At 39.3% G+C, this 18,954-nt stretch overlaps 1 protein-coding gene across 1 annotated transcript in view; it reads right to left on the bottom strand.

The window, feature by feature from the left end:
* Nucleotides 1-9,807, bottom strand: part of LOC122641537 (14 kDa zinc-binding protein-like) — a 29,164-nt gene extending 19,357 nt beyond the window's left edge. Inside the window, exons 1-3 of the mRNA XM_043834801.1 lie at nucleotides 9,638-9,807; nucleotides 8,900-8,957; nucleotides 8,187-8,276 (exon numbers count right to left, since the gene is read on the bottom strand). Coding sequence (XP_043690736.1) covers nucleotides 8,187-8,276; nucleotides 8,900-8,957; nucleotides 9,638-9,774 — 285 coding nt within the window. The 5' untranslated portion in view covers nucleotides 9,775-9,807. The remainder of the gene's footprint in view (nucleotides 1-8,186; nucleotides 8,277-8,899; nucleotides 8,958-9,637) is intronic.
* Between the last annotated feature and the right edge of the window lie 9,147 nt (nucleotides 9,808-18,954).

The following is an 18,954-nucleotide window of genomic DNA, read 5'->3' on the forward strand; positions in this document are numbered from 1 at the left end:
GGTTTGAAAGGTTGAATGGGACTGAGCTTACAATCGAGTGGAAGGGTTATGGAAGGGAAGCTGTGGCCTGAATTTAATGGAGTTCTGATGAGGGATTCAGGCTGGATAGGGTTAAGAGTGATTAGGGTTCATGAATCAAACCAAAAAACAAAGAGGATCGACTGGGGGAAGTAAAGGAATGGAAACAGAATTTAAATTTCAAACTTGCAGCAGAACTCCACTGACGGCAAGCTTGAGTAATGAAGGATGGAACCACCTTCAGAGAGAGATCCTCCCGGCCGGCACGGCGTAAACAGTCGCAAGAGATCCACCTGCCCTTCTTCCTTGATGGAACCACAAGGCAACACTCATAAAGAGCAGTCAGCAGCAGCAATGGCCAGAAAATACGATTTTTTTTTAAACTTCAAAACTGTGGGGGAGCCTCCCACGATTTAAACTTTTATAATAAAGGGCTAATGCTAAATCCTAGTACAATCTAATCTCTTCCTTGATAAATTGTGGAAGGGAAGGAATTAAAATAAAAGCTAATAATTTAAAACATTGAAAAGACCTAATTAACCCTACTAACTTAAGTTAAAAGACACTTAGCTAAATAACTTAAATTGAACCAATTGGATGCAACCCATTTGAACCAGTTCAATTGAAAAACAGAAAAATAAACTAAGTATGGAATGAAAAAATACTAGAATGCAATCCTAAAGCTATGGCTCCAAACTAAGCCCTAATTCAGGACTTCTTCTTCTTCATCTTCTTCCTACTTGGTGCTGCATCAACACTACCCACTTGGCATGGCAATTACTCATTGTTCTTTAGGAGTGCAAATGTTTGAGAGCTTCATGGTCAAAGAAGAGTACAAACTCTTTGCCGATTAAGTAAGTGCCTCTAATGCGTCAAAACTTGTACTATTGCATATAGTTCAAGGTCATAGGTGGAGTACCTCTTTTTACATCATTCGACCTTTCACTATATAAAGCGTTAGGATGGCCACCTTGCATAAGAATACCACCAATGCCAATGTGGAAAGTATCTGTGACAACCTCAAATATGCGGTCAAAATCTGGTAGTTGTAACACCAGAGCCCTATTTTTTGACGAGTGTGAAAACTTTAGTAGTGGTTGGGCTCCACTAAAATTTGCCATTGCTTTACTTCATGCACTTGGGTGCCATGATAGAACTGAAACCTCTAATGAGTCGTCGATAGAAAGATGCTAAGCCATGAAATCTTCGCACTTCAATGAGAGCCTTTGGCATAGTCCAATTGATGATGCTTTGGATCTTCTCCGGATCAGCTTCTATGCCCCTTGACGACACAATGAAACCAAGGAAAACGATCTTGGGTAATATGAACAAACACTTCTTGAGGTTGATGTAGAGCTTTTAAGCTTCTAGGACTTGCATCACATGCCTCGATTGATCTAAATGTTCCTCTTTTTTTTTGTTGTAAATTAAAATGTCATCAAATAAACAAGAATTTGCTGATAAAGGGAAAGTATATGTGTCATACTCTTATGAAGGAGCTAGTGGCATTGGTAAGGCCAAAAGGCATGACCATCTACTCGTACAGTCCACCCTTTGTTTTGAAAACCGTATTCTATTCATCTCCTAGACAGACACAAATCCGGTGGGAAGCACTCTTAAAATCTATCTTGGAAAAGATCGTCGCTCCCGTCAACAAGTCCAGCATCTCATCAAGGCAATCGATAGGAAATCTGTACTTGAAGGTGATTTTATTAATTGCTTGACTGTCAATGCACATGAGCTACAATCCGTCCTTCGGAGTACTTAGTGATGGTACGACATATGGGCTCATGCTCTCTTAAATGAATCTTTTCCTCAGCAGCTCGTCCACTTATCTCTTGAGCTCGGCATGCTCAGTAAGGCTAAGACGATAAATGGAAAGATTAGGCAAAACCGACCCCAGCACTAGGCCAATAGTATGTTGAAAATCTCATAGCTGGGAGCTCATCGGGCAAGTCCTTGAACACTAGATCTACAAAATCAGAAATTAAATCCCGTATAGGCTTAGGAGATTTAGATTCAGTTATGGCTTATGGGAATAACTTCCTTTGCCACTAGGGCAAATATCAAATCAGTATCCTTGCTGGTTTTGATGAACTCTTGTTGTGGTAAGGCCACAAGCTTTCTGTCCGCATGTTTTCTCTTGCCGGACTGCCTGCTCTCTTGCCGCTCTTTGCTGGTTGCACACTTCCTTGCTTACTGGTCCTCATACATGGACTGTAGAACTTGTTGTCTCTTTGCTTGGGCAACTCGGAGCTTTGTTTTCTCAGCTGGTATTGATTGGGTTTAGTACCATGGGTTTACCATTGAAGTAAATAGAAATATTGTTCTTCATTCCTCCTACCAGCACATCATTATCATACATCCATGGTCTATCATTATCAATACATCCATGGTCGTCCAAGAAGCACATCACTCAACACCATTGGGATAATGCCACACCACACATTCTCCTCATAACCAAGAGTCATTGCCATAGTTGTCAAGGCATCGTCGCCTAGGCATCTAGGCGGTTTTGTTGGGGCCTAGGCGACCTCCGCCCTATTGCAAGGCGCCTTGTACTGGTTTTTATTGGTATCGAACCTAGTGTTGGCCCTTATTTATGCTAAGAATAAGAGCATAAATAAGCAAATAAATAAAAATAGTTAAAAAATCAACCCCCCAGTTCAAGAACAAAAACTGGATTTTCGACGGTAGGTAAAATTTTCAACTTTCTAATGCTGAGGTTTTTCTCAAATCTAAAAATTCTATAAATCTTAATATGGTAAAACATTGCTAAAAACCAAAAGTGCGGTAAAATATTCATTTGTTTTGATAACTAAAAAATATTTTCATTCAGAGCGATTTTGACAACATTCGAGCATACCAAATAAGGTTTGACCGGAACATAACTTCTTCAATATAAATCAAATTTAAGCAATTTTGGATTTGTTGGAAAGCTGGTTTTGTGCTCCACCTAATACTAAAAGGTCTCATGTAAAAATAAAATCATCTGACAAGTCAAACTTCTTAGAGAACAAGAACATTTCTATAAATCGAGAACAATTTAATTACTTATAGATAGGATCATATTTTCTAAGAACAGTCTAAACCAAATGTATGTTTAATTGTTTCAAACTTCCAGTAGCTTGCTTCTTCAGTTCTGTTGTCTTCTAGTTCTATGTTGATTTTTTATGACTTGATGTGGCTTAATATTGATTTTTGATGACTTAATGTGGCTTAATGTTGATTTTTTATGACTTGAGGAGGCTTAATGTTGATTTTTTATGATAAAAGGTATATATTGTAGCATACTAAATAATGTTAGAAAAGGGGGAAATAAAAAATAACACTTGGGGGCGTCTTGTCACCTAAGCGCTTAGGCACCCCTCCAGCGCCTTGTGTTGCTTTGCCACCTTGATAACTATGCTCAATGCACTGCTCCATCATTGTCATACGTTCAGTCAACTGCTTCACCTATCAATCACTTGAACATTAGAATCATGGATCTGACTTGAGGTACTAGAATTACACTCAACCATAGCTCTGATACCAAATTAGCAGGGCTCAACTTAGCTTAACAGCAAGTAACTAAGCCCTACCCACAAGCAGAACCATAGGGCAAAGACTCCAGCAGAACAAGGGGTTTGATTGCTAAAGAACCAGGGCTTGGATCAACCCCAAATTCTGGTAGAGTACAACGCTTCCATGTTTGGTGGGGATCCAACTGTTAGATGGGTTGTTACAATAGGGAGAATAAAATAAAGGCCTCAGATTTAGTAACTACCAATATCTAACAATCTGCAGGGCAGATCAACACCAAATTGGGATCGAAGGTAAAGCCTGGCCAATGGATACAACCCTCCAAACATCTACTGATGGTTAGATTGAGAGATAAGAGTACAGATATAAAACTAGAAAGTTGCATCCACATTAGAAGCTTACCACTACTGCCAACATGACTTGCAGTCGCAGGGTAACAAAAGATGGAGAATGATCTTCAATCGATCCCTACTTGCAACTAACAGTACTCCACTTCAATGGCACAGCAGGATAGTAACACAGATCCAGAAGTAGACCTCGAACAACTTCAAACAAGTGCTGGGATTGCAAGGAACAACAACAAACTCAGCCTTATCCCAACTTAATGGGGTCGGCTACATGGATCCAAACCAAACCACGTAGGGAAAACTGAGGTCTAAACAGCAAAGGGGAGAGATAAGATGGGAAAAAGAGGGGTGGGAAATGAGATGAGAAATGAAATATGGAAAAAGACAAGAAAGAAGGAAGTAAGGGGAACAGAGCACAACCCAACAAGTCAGGAGAATCTCAGCTAAATGGGGTCTGCCACTTGGATCCTTGCCCTCCAATAGGCTCTATCCGAGGTCATACTTGGTACAAGTCCTAGACTATGCATGTCCTTCCTCACAACCTCTCCTATGGTCATTTTAAGCCTACCCCTAGCTCTTTTAACTCCTTCAATCTGATTATATCACTCCTCCATACTGGGGCGTCCCTAGGCCTCCATTGAACATAACCATACTACCTCAAACGACTCTCTTGGAGCTTGTCATTAATTGGGGCAACTCCCACGTCAGCTTTAATATGCTCATTCCTTATTTTATCCTTTTTCCGCACATCCATCTTAACATCCTCATCTTTGCTATACATAACTTCTCAGTATGACACTTCTTAACTGCCCAACATTCTGCCCCATACATCATAGCTGGTCGTATAAGTCATATATAACTTTCCTTTAAGCTTTAAAGGAATACGTCGATCACACAGCACTCCAAACGTGCCCCTCCACTTCACCCATCCCACCTTAATTCTCTATGAAACATCATCCTCTATGTTACCTTCCTTATTTATGATTGATCCCAAATATCTAAAATAGTCGTTTTGCGGTAACTCTCTTTCCCCAATTCACTAATTTTGTCTCATCAACCAAAACTATGTCATCGGCAAAGAGCATACACCACGGGATCTCGTCTTGTATGTTCTTGGTTAGGCCATCCATGATAAGCGCAAATAGATAAGGGCTTAAGGTTGATACCTAATGTAACCCATTCATAATTGGGAATTCCTTGCCCTAACCTCCCACAGATCTCACACTAGTCATCATGCCCTCATACAACTTTAAGTTTGAATCATCCCCGTCCCATACCTTTCTTCTTCTAATCCTCTAAACCACCAAACCCTAACATTCCCCTCATCTCCAAACCTTTTTCCCATAATCCAAATTCTGCCCAGACCAATTCAAACATCAAAACCCCTCCAAATTTGGATCGAATTCTCCCCTCACCCTAAGGGAAATTCGATCCAAGCCCCAGACCTAGTTGACCACTTTAAACCCTAGATTCCCTCATCTTCTTCTTTTCAAAAATCCTAAACCTAACCTGCTGCCAATTCATTGCAACACACCTTCCACCATTAAAACTTAACGTAACCTTCACTGATAGACTCCCCTAAATCAACTTGACCTAACCCTACCATCAAACCCCAACCCTAATTTCATTATTTTCACCTATTTTAACCTAGCCGAATTACCTAGTTCATAGCAGATCCTGGTTATTGGCTTCTAGTTGGTCTTCTACCAATCTAGAACTACATTAAGATCCTTCTTGCTATCTTTATATCTTTCCATGAGCCTCCTCATTAAGTAGATAGCTTCTGTCGTGAATCTACCTGACATAAAGCCAAATTGGTTCACTGAGGTATGAGTCTCTCTTCTCAAGCGGGCTTCAATAACCTTCTCCCAACATTTCATAGTATGACTCATTAGCTTTATGCTTCTATAGTTATTGCAGCTTTGGATATCATCTTTATTTTTGTAGATCGGAACAACAATGCTTCTTCTCCATTCATCTAGCATCTTCCTTGAGTTTATAATCCAGTTAAACAGATTGATTAACCAATATACCCAACAACCTCCTATGGTTTTCCACACTTCTATTGGAATCTCATATGGGCCTGATGTCCTGCCTACTTTCAACTTTTTTAACGCTTCTTCAACTTCCGCCACACTAACCTTTCGTACATATCTAAGGCCTGAGTCTATATATTGCTTTTTCCCCTTATTTTGTGTTTAGGTTGATAGAGAGATCATCATATTTCTTCTCCCTAATCCATAGTTGCCATGACGCCTTATCGCTAGAATAATGGACATATCGAACAACGACATGGGATATGTAAGAATATCGACTGATATGACCTCCATGGCGTCGCCATGGCGCCGACATGGATGCCATACCACAATATATGGCCATATCGGCCGATATTCATGTTCAAGTGTATAAAACTTAAGTTTTTAATAATTATTAATTTTTTTTAACCTTTTAAAAGATAATGCTTTTATCTTCATATGGATTGGAGTTACAGGCGAGTGCTCCCAGCTCCGGCAACCTCTTCAAGCAGGTAAGCAATTACTGTAATTGTTTTTTTTTTTTTATTTGGTGGTTCTTCTTCTGTTCAGTTCCTCTTCTCACTCATTCACGCACAGTCGCGACTCCAGCGAGACTGCGAGAGACAGAGAGGGGGTTTCTCACTCCTTCAGTTCAGTTCTTCTTCCTCTTCAGTTCTTCTTCAGTTCTTTTTCTCCCCCCATTGCTTTTTCAGTTCTTCTTCTTACTTCTTCGTCTTCTTCACTTCCGGCGACTCCTCTTCTCCTTTTTTTTTTAATAGATAATATTCAGTCACAGAGGGGGTTTTTTCATGTGACAGTGACACAGCCAAATACACTCGGCTGTTGTATTTTTTTTGTTTGGTAAAGCACTAAAGCAACACCAAGTCACCAACAACAGTTTTTTCTTTCTTTCTTTCTTCTTCCCTTGCACACAGCCACACACACACACACACAGAGGAGGGGATTGGTAATATTTTATGTTACACTTTCATGAATTAGACCATAGTAGATTAGTAGTACACTTTCCTGTTGATTTTTTATGTTATAGGGTATATATTATAAACATACTAAATGACATTAAAAATAGAGAAAATAAAAAATAAAACATGGTCGACATGATTGCCATGGCGGGCGACATGTCGATATATCGATTAGACACCCCTCCACCGACTTGGATCGCCCTGACGACGTGACAACTATGCCCTAATCGTCCCCACAATCTTCCTAGCTTCGTTTCCAGCATCATAATACCTCTTTTTACCCTCTGGTTCTTTAGTCCTTTGCCATTTCTCACTAACCAGCAAGGCCTCTCACCTAGGACCTAGTACAGTATCTCACTAACCAGCAAGGCATGTCACCAAGCTTGCTGGGCCTCTCGCAGCAAAAGAAAGCACAAACCCAAGCTTTCTTCAACTTAAAAAAATGTGAAGGGCTTTATGGCCCCTTACAATATATAGAGGGTGTAGTACCTCTAAAAAAGGGTAGAACAGAATAGAAAGTGATAAAACAGGCCCACGCATGTAGTAGTGGTACCTCATACATTAAAAAACTGGAGAAATGGAAATAACAGAATTAGAAACTAAGTAGTGACTACTAAATAAACAAATCAGTAACTAAGGCTAACTAGCAGTAATTACTAATCAACACCCCACCCCCACGTTGCTGGTTTCGGGTGAACCAGAAAAAACCCAGACCAAGGTTGGTTTGGCCTGAACCAAAATAGGTTCAGTTGAAGGAATTGTCGCCTAAAGAAAGGCCTGGTTCTTCTTCTTCTTGTGGCTGTAGGGCCTGTGAAGCATAGCTTGTCTGCATTAAGCCCTGTTATCAGAAAGCTGTCAGAAGACAGCCATTTTTTTGGAAAATTGTAAACTTCATTAACCAAATAATAGCATTTTTTATTTTTAGGGTACTCACTAACCAAATAATAGCATGAGAGATAAGATTTTACAACCTAAGATAACAGCTTCCATACAAAGTAACTTCGATCCGAACCATTATGAATTCTGAGATTCCCTTACTTGCATATTTATGCCATATAGAATTTGTGCTTTAAAGGTGCGTAAATACTAACCTCAGATCTAATACTAACTCCTATCTATAGTACCATAGAAGCAGATTTGAGTAACTTTGTTTAGAAACTACTGCAAGACCATATTTTGTAAGACTATGGAATGCTCCTATGGATAATAGCTATTTTTGTGAGACCTGTATTGTTTATGTCACTAATATCGACAAAGCACCTTGGATTGTCCTTGGGATATTTAACCAGAGGAATGATGAATACCTTTGAGAGACCTGTTAACCCATCCTTAACTTTAGGGATAATTAGGATGTGTGTGGGAGCTTGTGCAGCAATGTCTCTGAATGCAAGAACCTGTTGAAAATATCAGATATAATAAAATACACATCCCCCAGTAAATAATGACAATTTAAAGACAACCTACTCTAGATTTGCGAATAAAAAGCTTTAAAGCTAGATTACTACTTTTTTTTGCCCCTTGCAAACAGTTTTAAGAGGGAAATCACAAATACAAGCAGCCTGGCTGCGAAGCCATTTCATTAATCCCCTATTTGAATACAAGTCACAAAAACATCATAACATCAAGACCAACTGACCAGGTCCCTCCACAAACATTTCATAGTAGGCATGCTGTAAGGTTGAAATCAATAACGTTCAAATTTCAAGTCAAGTGGCACAACAATTTACACGTATTGAGATGAAAGCATGACCTACTCACTGCAGTTGGAGGAAACCATGAGAAATACTAGGGGTTTGGACTGCACAAGTGAATGGGGGATCTCAGCTGCACAACAAAATGGATCCCACCTTAAAGCAGTATGACCCACTGATGTAGGGAGCTGAGATTGCCCATATTCCTGTGTGGCTGTAAACCTAGCATTCCTTTAACAAAAAAAATTAATTATTTCTAATGAAGGATATGCTTTGGTATTGACTCAGAAAGGGAACCACAAAACACTTGTACTTTGCCAGAATACCTTATCATCTTCATAAACCACAGTAGAAGGGATTTCCTTATTTATGATTTTATCGAATCTGTACATGGAACAGAGGAAATTGATTAAACCCCCAAATCAATATGTTAAAAAACACTCCAATGGAGCAACTCATATGTTAAAAAAAATCATAATTTAAATTCAAAGAAAAAAATGCAAACCAAATAACGAAAAATAAAAAAAAAAAATTACCCTTAGTCAAGCTGAGGAGTATTGGCCTCGTTTCTTTTATTCTAATTTGTCATATGTTCCTAAACAATACCAAGAAGATATTTCCCATTTTGATACTATAGGGTGAGACTTGATGCACCTGCGGCTAATTAGATACAGTGCAGTGCAGATTTGTCCGTTACACATAATTTCTGACCAAAAAAAATGGCACGGGACTCTAACTTAATAAATAAATTTTAACAGAAATCGAAAGCTTTCACATTTTCGTATAAAAGCAATTCAATGGGTTGTATACTTCTCTTAAACCTCTCATTAATCTGGACTAACAGCTCAAATAATAAGCAATCAGCTCAACAGGGAATAGCTCCAAAAATTAAACTACTAGCAGTATTTTTCTTAGCCTGATGTTAAAGTTATCAGAACTCATTAATTCTTTCCTACCAAAGGCACTAAATCAATTTTATAGATTATAGTCAAAGAGTTTGATAGCAGAAAGAATGAGGGCAAAAGAAAACAAATGAAGAAATTGAAGGAAATGAAGAAGCTTACATGGTCGGAGAATCAGATGGAACAGCTGCAAGGGCAGCTTCCTTCTCAGAAGCCATGGCAGGAACGGAAGAAAAGTGAGAGTTTAGAACCTCAAGTCTGCTACTAGGGATGTTATCGTCACTGACACTGGGCTTCATGTTTTTCCCGTCCTAATTTCCTTGCTTCTCTCATCAGCCCAACTCCTATGACAATATTCCACGTCAAATCTAAGGGTATTTTGATCATTTTAATTAAGGGGAGCGTGGGAGCGTGGTCCTTTCGAATACGCAGGCGGCAGGCCGATGAGGGAGCACGCAGAAACATCATTGGGATGGGATGGGATTTATGCCTTTCATTGGGGGCGAGATGGTTATTTCTCCCCATATATCTGGGTGAACAATGCACTCCCCACATTGAATTTTTCTCCTCATTATGAAAAATATATAGGTAAAATTACAAACGGGGAGTTTTCCATGATGCTAATGTGAAAAGGAATCTTCACGCTAAAATGAGGATCGGGAAAATGGTATCATCAATATGGAGGTGGGGCCACATGGGCCCACATTGGCAACATAGAAGAGTGTCAATGTGGCCCCATTGTTTATTATGTGAGGGGTATAATGGAATCTGTACAAGGGTGGCATATGCTTCATTTTCTCATTACAAAATTACTCAAAATTAGGTTTTAATTTATTAAATTACTCACACATTAATCTTTTGTTTAAGTAACAAACGATGTCTTTTTTAGCAGACAGCATAAAGAAGCACATCAATAAAATATGACGGAACTATTTCGAACGTAAAAGGGCAACAAAATCATTTCATGTGAAGAAGATAGAGACTATGCCACCGTAACACCTTGACTCCTTGAGACCCTGACCGCTTAGATAACCTTTTCCCTTATAACTAAATTACTCAACTAAAAGATTGGATGTTTCAAAATGGATACCCAAAATAGCGACTCTTCCTCACCCACATACCTGTTTTTGTTTCTGCCCCCATTTCCCTGTACCTCTCCTCTCTGATCATCAGCTCCACCTACTGAAGAGGGAGAGAGACATGTTGGATTTATGTGTCCATCAAACCTAATTTATTTTTATTAAACTGTTTATATATTTTGGTTTAATATTATCACATGCGATATAAAACTTTTTTAGTATTGTATGTCCTTAAGTTTACACTTAAAATGGTAGTCACGACTAGGGTTTGGGTTGGGCATCCTTATCATATGGTCATCACATTGAGTAAAACTAGGCATGTTGATGTCAAGGTACGAATGCAAATATACATACTGATGTATATTATATCAATTCCCTCATGTGTCATTGTCGGATGTAAGTTAGGGATAGACATGTGTTTGTCACCAAGGCTCAGTACTTAAGAGGATCTTGTCATTGCAAAATGTGAATGCATTCTTCGATTTATCAATGACTGAGGTTCTAAGAACCAAATTTGATGTTCTGGGAATGTGCGAATATTTTATGTGTGAAAGAGTCACTCAACATGGTCTCCACTGTCCGATTGGGGATCATCAAGTGAGAGATTGTCTATGGATGGTTGGATGAGAACCAGGATCCTATACTGTTTTGAAAATGGTTTTACGAAACTTATTTTCACATAAAATGATAAATTATATGTATGTTATGATTAAATATGTTTAATTGTGTTTTGGGATTCCGATCAAGTATACAGACACTCTAATATAGACATGTACTATGGAATAGAGATATGTCGACATGTGGTGCATGGTGTGCAGCTTGGATGAGGCCATCATAGCGAGGGCTGAGATTAGCCGCCATTGGGTGAGTCTCTTGACTGACCACTCATTCTTTCATTTCTTCTTCTTTTCTTTATTTTCTCAGCCAATCTCTTTTCTTCTTTTAGAGGGGGCAATCCACATTTCACCAGGGCAAGTCTGAGAGATTTCAAGGTGACCTGGCGAGGACCCACGATGAGCTAGAGAGGGCTCATAGGAAGATAGAGGCTCTGTGATTGCAGATATCTGGATCTGGGAGTGGAGGAGTGGATCCCAGCTTCTAGACCGAGGACTTTGGATTTTGATTTACCCTTCCCCTACTTTTATTATGCTATGGAAACAATCTTTATGTACATTAATTGTCTTTTTTTATTTTTAACATATATACATTTTTTTTATTTTCTTTTTTTGTTGAAAACAAATGATTATGAATGTAAATACAAATTTCTTTCATTTATAGATGCATAATTCCGTAAATTAATGCATTCCTTCATTGAAAATTTTGATTACATGGGAAGTGAGTGGATGAAACAAACAAGTCAGGTATAGATATCAACTGAATATCACTTATTTACAACATATTTCCTCCACAACTCAGATAACATGGTCGCCACTTCTCCGATTAAAATCTCTGGAGTCTTGAAATTCTTCAATTCAATTTGTTCTTATTTCTGAGATATCAAAAAATCTTACATAGTTATATCCTTCTGTCTCTAGTACCTTCAGCTTTGTCTTCATCCAATGACAATTTCATTGAATTTCTTGAGTAGTTCTTTTGCCCAAGTAATCCTCCCAGTCTTGAATCTCGTAGAACTCTTTTGGCTGATAATGTATGGATTGGAGATGATTACATGGAATGAGTTCTGCCAATCGCAATTTTGCCATTAGCCACATCTATAATACTGCGAGAGATCTATAACAGAGGTTTGTTCCATATTTCTGAGAATGATTCATGATATCCAAGCCTTTGAAGGTTTTTGCTAATACTATGGGAACAATGTCACATCCTTCTTCGAGTTGCTTGACAACTTCTGCTATTATTGACAGTATGCCCTTCCCTGGGATCCTCAAGAAATATCTCCCGATCATATAAAAGAGATATGCTCTCTTCCTGCATTAGATTCGATGTTCTTCTTCTTCTTCTTCTTCTTCTGCTTTATCCTTGCTGAAGATCTTGATCCACCTTGTCATAGTTGAGAATCTGCTTAATTCCCTTCTTATCCATTCCGAAGAAATCTTCTAAGGCTTTAGAAAATTGGTCTTTTTGCACACTTGGGAGGAATAATCTTCCTTGTGGGGGTGATAACATGCAAGCCCAGAATTCTTCAATGGTTGGAGCTATCTTGACCTTTCCAAAGTGGAAAACATGTAACTGAGGATCCCAGCATCAAAATGCTTTCTGAAGCAAATCATGGTGGAGTTTAAAACACCTGATTTCCCAAGTATTCGTAATTTGATACTCTCTAGCAATGTAGGATCATCCATATGCATACGCATAGTCTATTGGCATAATTGTTCACCCAACCTTCTTTTTTTGGCTCATGCATGATACCTGCATCAAGTATTCTTGTTAGTATCCTAGGCAATGGTGAGTCCTTAGTCAATAGCCAACTCTTATTAATCCTAGACAAATTCTAGGTCAATAACAAAGGGATTTTGAATTCCAATTAGCGGATTTTAGCATTTTAGTGGAAAGAAATGCCAGTTGGCAGAGTGATGGAATGGACTGACCCAATGCCCCTACCTTTTCTTCTTCTTCTTTTTGAGACCGCACTTGGGCATGCCAAATTTCCTACGTATCCCTTGGAAGGAATCAGGTCGAACATAGTTCAAATTGATCAATAATTCAAACAAAATACTTCTTCAATTGATCCATATTGACCAATCCCCAATGGTCTTCTCTGTCTAGGTCCGTAAGGTGCACCATATTACTAGGTAAGACCGTCTTCACTCTATATGGGCCGCTCCAATTGGGTCAGAATTTTCCTCTTGGGTCATGTATCAGAGCTCTTTGTTCCCTCAACACCAGATCTCCAACATCAATATTCCAAGGACGTACACCCTTATTGAATGCTCTGGCCATCCTTTGTTGATATTTCTTGAGATTATCCATGACCTTCATTCTCTTCTCGTCTATGAGATTTAGTTCTTCATATCTGGCTCTCATCCATTCTCCTATAAGGAGTTGACTGTCAAACAGTATCCGGAGAGAGGGCACTTGAATTTCTATGGGCAAAACAGCCTCTACTCCGTACACTAGGGAATATGGGGTTGCCCCGGTTGAAGTCCGAATAGATGTTCGATAAGCCCACAAGGCCAATGGGAGCTTATTGGCCCAATCCCTGTGAGTATTAGCCATTTTCTATAGTATGACCTTTATATTCTTGTTGGGTGCTTCCACTGCACCGTTGATTTGAGGTCTATATGTCATAGACCTATGCATTTTTATACCAAACTTGTTGCAGATTTCCTCTACTTTCCCTTGAAAATGCATTCCTTGATCAGAGATCAGCTCATAATGCACACCATATCTGCAGATGATATTCTCCTTTATGAATTTTGCCACCTTGGCAGCTGTCAAGACCGCATAAGACTGAGCTTCTACCAATTTTGTCAAATAGTCTATGGCGACCAGGATAAATTCTTGTCCATTAGAAGCCTTTGGAGTTACCTTCCTGATCACATCAATTCCCCAGGTTGAGAATGACCAAGGAGCATTTAACGAGTGCAGCTCTATGGGAGGAATATGTATGATATTGGCAAATATTTGGCATTTGTGGTATTTTTTAACGAAAGCAACACAATCTACTTCCATGGTCGCCCAATAATATCCTAATATGAGGATCTTTTTGGCTAGCATTCTAGCATTCATGTACGGTCCACAGATCCCTTGATGGATTTCTTCCATAATAGTTTGAGCTTGCTCCTCATCTACGCATAGCAGTTGTATGCCATCGTAAGACCTCTTGTACAGCAAATCACCTTGGAGGATGAATTGAGTAGCATACTTTCGTAACTGTTTCTTTTCACCCATTATGAAATATCCAGGGTATTTTCTTTCCCTGATGAAATCAATTATGGGTGTAAACCATGCTCTCCCATCTATTGTGAGCAGATTGATTGATTCTCCATATGCCAGGCCGGTCCTTCTATCGACCAAGAAGGGACAAATTTTGGCTTTTGGATCGCATTCTGCCATAGAGGCCAATGTAACTAAAGCATCTGCAAACCGGTTATTATCCATTAGTAAATATTCAAAAGAAATTTCTTTGAAATACTTAACCATCTGCTCTAGATGTTCCTGATAGGGCTTCAATTTGTCATCTTTTGTTTTTCATTTTCCCTGAGTCTGACAAATCAAAACTGAGGAGCCTCTAAAGACTTTGATTCTTTCTACTCCAATTGAGAGGGCCATTTCCAAACTGATAGCGCAGGCTTCATACTCTGCGATGTTGTTGGTACAACTGAATTCCAATCGAAATGCCAAAGGTAAGTAAAGTCCTTTTAGAGTTAAAAGCAACACCCCTGCTCCATACCCTTTTTGATTTGCAGCTCCATTAAAATATAGCTGCCATCCTTCTTCTTGATCTTCTTTTGTAAAGCACATATCTTCATCTGGAAATGAGTCTTCCATCGGCCGCAAATCTGATCCCACTGGGTGTGCTGCTAGGTGATCTGAGAGCTCATCCCTTGATGGATTTATGGTTGACATATGTTATGTCAAATTCTAATAACAACAACAACAATTTGGCCATCCTTCTGGTCAGTGCTGGTTTCCCAAAAGGATATTTGATCGGGTCCATCCTTGAGATAAGCCGAATTGGATGTGAAACCATGTAATGCCTCAGTCTTTTAGTTACCCAAACTAGAGAGGTACAAGTCTTTTCCAATGGGGTGTAATGAGTTTCGTACTCCAGTAATTTCTTACTTAAGTAGTAGATCGTGTGCTCCTCTCCACTTTTCTGATCGAGTTGTGCTATCATTAACCCCATTGATATTTCTTCCACAAACAGGTATAACAACAAGGGCTCGCCCAACACCGGTGGAACAAGAATAGGCGGATGAACCAGGTACTCTTTTATTTTTATGAATGCATCTCGGCATTTGCCATTCCATTCTTTCGGTTCTTTTTTCCTCAAGAGTTTGAAAATGGGTTCACACACCGTGTTTAGACGAGCTATGAACCTGCTTATGTACTGACTGTGACCCAAGAATCCTTGAACCTCCTTCTCTTTCCTTGGTGCTAGCATTTCTGTAATGGCCTTTATCTTTTCGGCATCTACTTTTATCCCTCTTTCGTTGATGAGAAATCCAAGCAATTTACTAGCTATTGCCCTGAACACACATTTTTGTAGATTCAGCCTTAACTTGTATTCTTTTATTTTTTCAAAAAATTTCCTCAATGCTGCAAAGTGTCCCTGCTGATTAACTAATTCGACTATCATATTATTGACATACACTTCTAATTCTTTATGTATCATGTCGTGTAGTATGGCTATAGCTACTCTTTGATATGTGGTGCCAACATTCTTCAATTCGAAGGGCATTACCTTATAACAAAATGTTCCCCAAGGTGTAGTGAAGGCAGTCTTTTCTCGATCTTTTGGACACATGCTAATTTGGTTGTATCTTGAGAATCCATCCATGAATGATAACAGAGAATGACCAACAATGTTGTCGACCAATATGTCAATGTGAGGCAGAGGGAAGCCATCCTTGGGGCTAACATTTTTCAAATCGTAGAAATCCACACACATCCTAACTTTCCTGTCCTTTTTAGGAACTGGAACAATATTGGATAACCATTGAGGGTACTGAGTTACTTGAAGGAATTTGGCATTCCATTGTTTGATAACTTCTTCCTAGATCTTCTCACTCCATTTTGGTTGCATTCACCTTGGTTTCTACTTGACAGGTCGGGCATCTAGATATGTAGGTAATTTGTGTTGTACGATCTCTGAGTCGATGCCAGGCATATTCTCATAAGGCCATGCATAGACTTCCTCAAATTCCTTTAGGAGGGAAGTTATTTGACATACTTCTTCCTCATTGAGAGAGGTACGATTTTAATCATTCGAGGATATTAGTTAGTTCCCAAATTTATAAGACAAGTGTCCTCTCAGATGGGCTGAGCTTTTCTTTGCTCCAATTGTTCCAACAGATGGTGATGTTCGATGATGTCATCATCATCAGAAGAATAAGAAGAAAAAGATGGAGTATAATCAGAATCAACAATTTCATTCATGATAAAAGGAATATAGACAGACTCGATAGACTGGAAGTTACTAACTTCCTTTTGGAGAATACATGTAGCCTCATAAACGGGCTCAGCTAGGACTACATTAGAGCTAGCTACAACTTTGGACTCTATAATGTGGAAATTCTCTACAACTCTTGTCCAATTTCCTATGGATCCTTGAAGAGGTTGTATCAGCAGTTCAGGTGTCGACCCTTCCTCTTCCCCAGTAATCATTGCTATTATGAACAACCCGCCAATTCCTTGATCCTTTGGATCTTTGCTCATCTCTGTTTGGTCCAACTCTATGGTCACCCAATCCACTTCGTCTTTGAAGAATATCTCAAATCCATATTGGAAGTTGTTCTTCTCTTTATCAAACCAGGGCTCAATGTTCCCGCAGTATGGGAAGTCTTCTCCTTCCTTCACAAAGTATCCATTTAATGTTTTGAAATAAGGAGAACTTTCCATTTTATGGTTCTTGACACTGTTTCCTCCTCCTGATGGGGCCTTTCTCTTCATTGGGACAAACCCCAAGCCATGTCGGTTGGCATTAGCTTGTATCTTTTGGAACTCTGGGATCCCTTGTTGGTTTTTTCCCAATCCGAATGCTGGAAAGTATTTAATTTCTTTCATCATTTTGATTGAGGCCTTGCTCCATGTAGTTGGGAATTCTGATGGGATGAGTTCTATTCCTTCAGAAGAGACTGCACAGATGTTTCCAATTTCAAACCCTCCCAATTGCACTTTTGGTAGGGATGAACCTTCCACTTCTATGTTTGCATGCGTGTGTACCATTTCTGGATCCCCAAAAATAGTAATCACCTTTTGCTCGTGTATGAACTTCATCTTTTGATGGAAGCTAGATGCCAAAGCGCTGGTGGAATGTACCCATGGTCTTCCAAGCAACATATTAAATGATGCTTGGATATCGATGACTTGAAAATTGGCATTGAACCAAGCTGGTCCAACCTTGATATCTATAGTGAGAACTCTGATTACCTCCCGCCTGGTATTGTCATATGCTCTTATGGTATGATTTGAAGGCTTCATCTGGTCAAGAGGCAGACCTATGTATTTTGCAGCTTTTAATGGCATGACATTAAGGGCTGAACCATTATCAATCAGAGCTTGAGGAACTTGATTCTTGTTGCATTCCACAGTGATGTAGAGGGCTCTATTATGACTTTTCCCTCCTAGTGGCAAATCCTCATATAAGAAGAGCAACGACTGGATTGCATAAGTGGCTCCCACTATATAAGATAGTTCTTCTAGTACTATTTCGATGGGCACTTGTACCCTGCAAAGGGCTTTCAATACCTTTTCTCGGTGAGTTGGTGAAGCCATTAATAACCCTCAAATTGAGATATTAGCTTGCACTTTCTTTAACTGATTCAACACTGAATTCTCATGTTCTTTTTGAACAATGCCTGGCTTTGACTGGACAGGCTCGTGTTTTCCACTGTCAGACCCTTTTTCTTGAAGTTCTTCCCACTCCTGGTTTCCATTACCTCGGGCTTTCTTTCTTTGATGATCAATTCAACCAGGCAAAGACTATCTTCTTTTATATCACTGTCCGAGATGATGATGGTTCCTATAGCAGAATTCCTCTTCTTTGCCTCTTACTTTGTGGCTTTCTTCTTGATCTTAACCTCCAGGGCAACAATGGATTTCTGAGCCTGGTTCAAGATCTTTGCCAATGACTCTTATTTTTTCAGCTATCTACTCCAATAAATGGAATTGTTCAGGGCTGCTTGGGTTCTCAGGGACCAATTGGTGCAACATTTGAAAGGTTTCAGTGGCCATTTGATGCATTTCCTTTGCTTCAGCCAATGACTTATAAAATTGAAGATTGGTCTCATCCTCCTGAGAATTGGAGCTTTCAGAACTAGATTTTGAATTCTCTTCAGGATTAGAAATGACTGGATGGATATTTACCGTGGGATCATTGAATTGGCCTTCCTCATTAACATTGTTGAGGAAGAAATCATCATGGACTTGTATCCATTCATGGTACTCCTCACTATCTCGGTCTGGGGATTGAGGTGGAGTTCTGCATAAATCTTGTGCCAAAGCAAGTGTCAGTTTTACAGTATTCTCCAAGTTGCATATTGCCTGAGGTAAAGGCCATTGTTCCCTACCTAGATCCAATTGTCAAAGTTCCTCTTGATACTTGTCATCTGAGGCTACAACTTTCATGAGCATCTCTTGAATCTTGTAAATGTCTCTATGGATTTTGTTCACCTGGAATGGCAGGGTCCATGGTGCTCTCCCACGGATTTTATGATAGTTATCAAGGCAGGTTATTGATCGATCAGACTCTTCTTCGACTGCTTCTTCTTCTTG

Source organism: Telopea speciosissima, chromosome 10 (genome assembly GCF_018873765.1).
Source record: "Telopea speciosissima isolate NSW1024214 ecotype Mountain lineage chromosome 10, Tspe_v1, whole genome shotgun sequence".
Taxonomy (NCBI): domain Eukaryota; kingdom Viridiplantae; phylum Streptophyta; class Magnoliopsida; order Proteales; family Proteaceae; genus Telopea; species Telopea speciosissima.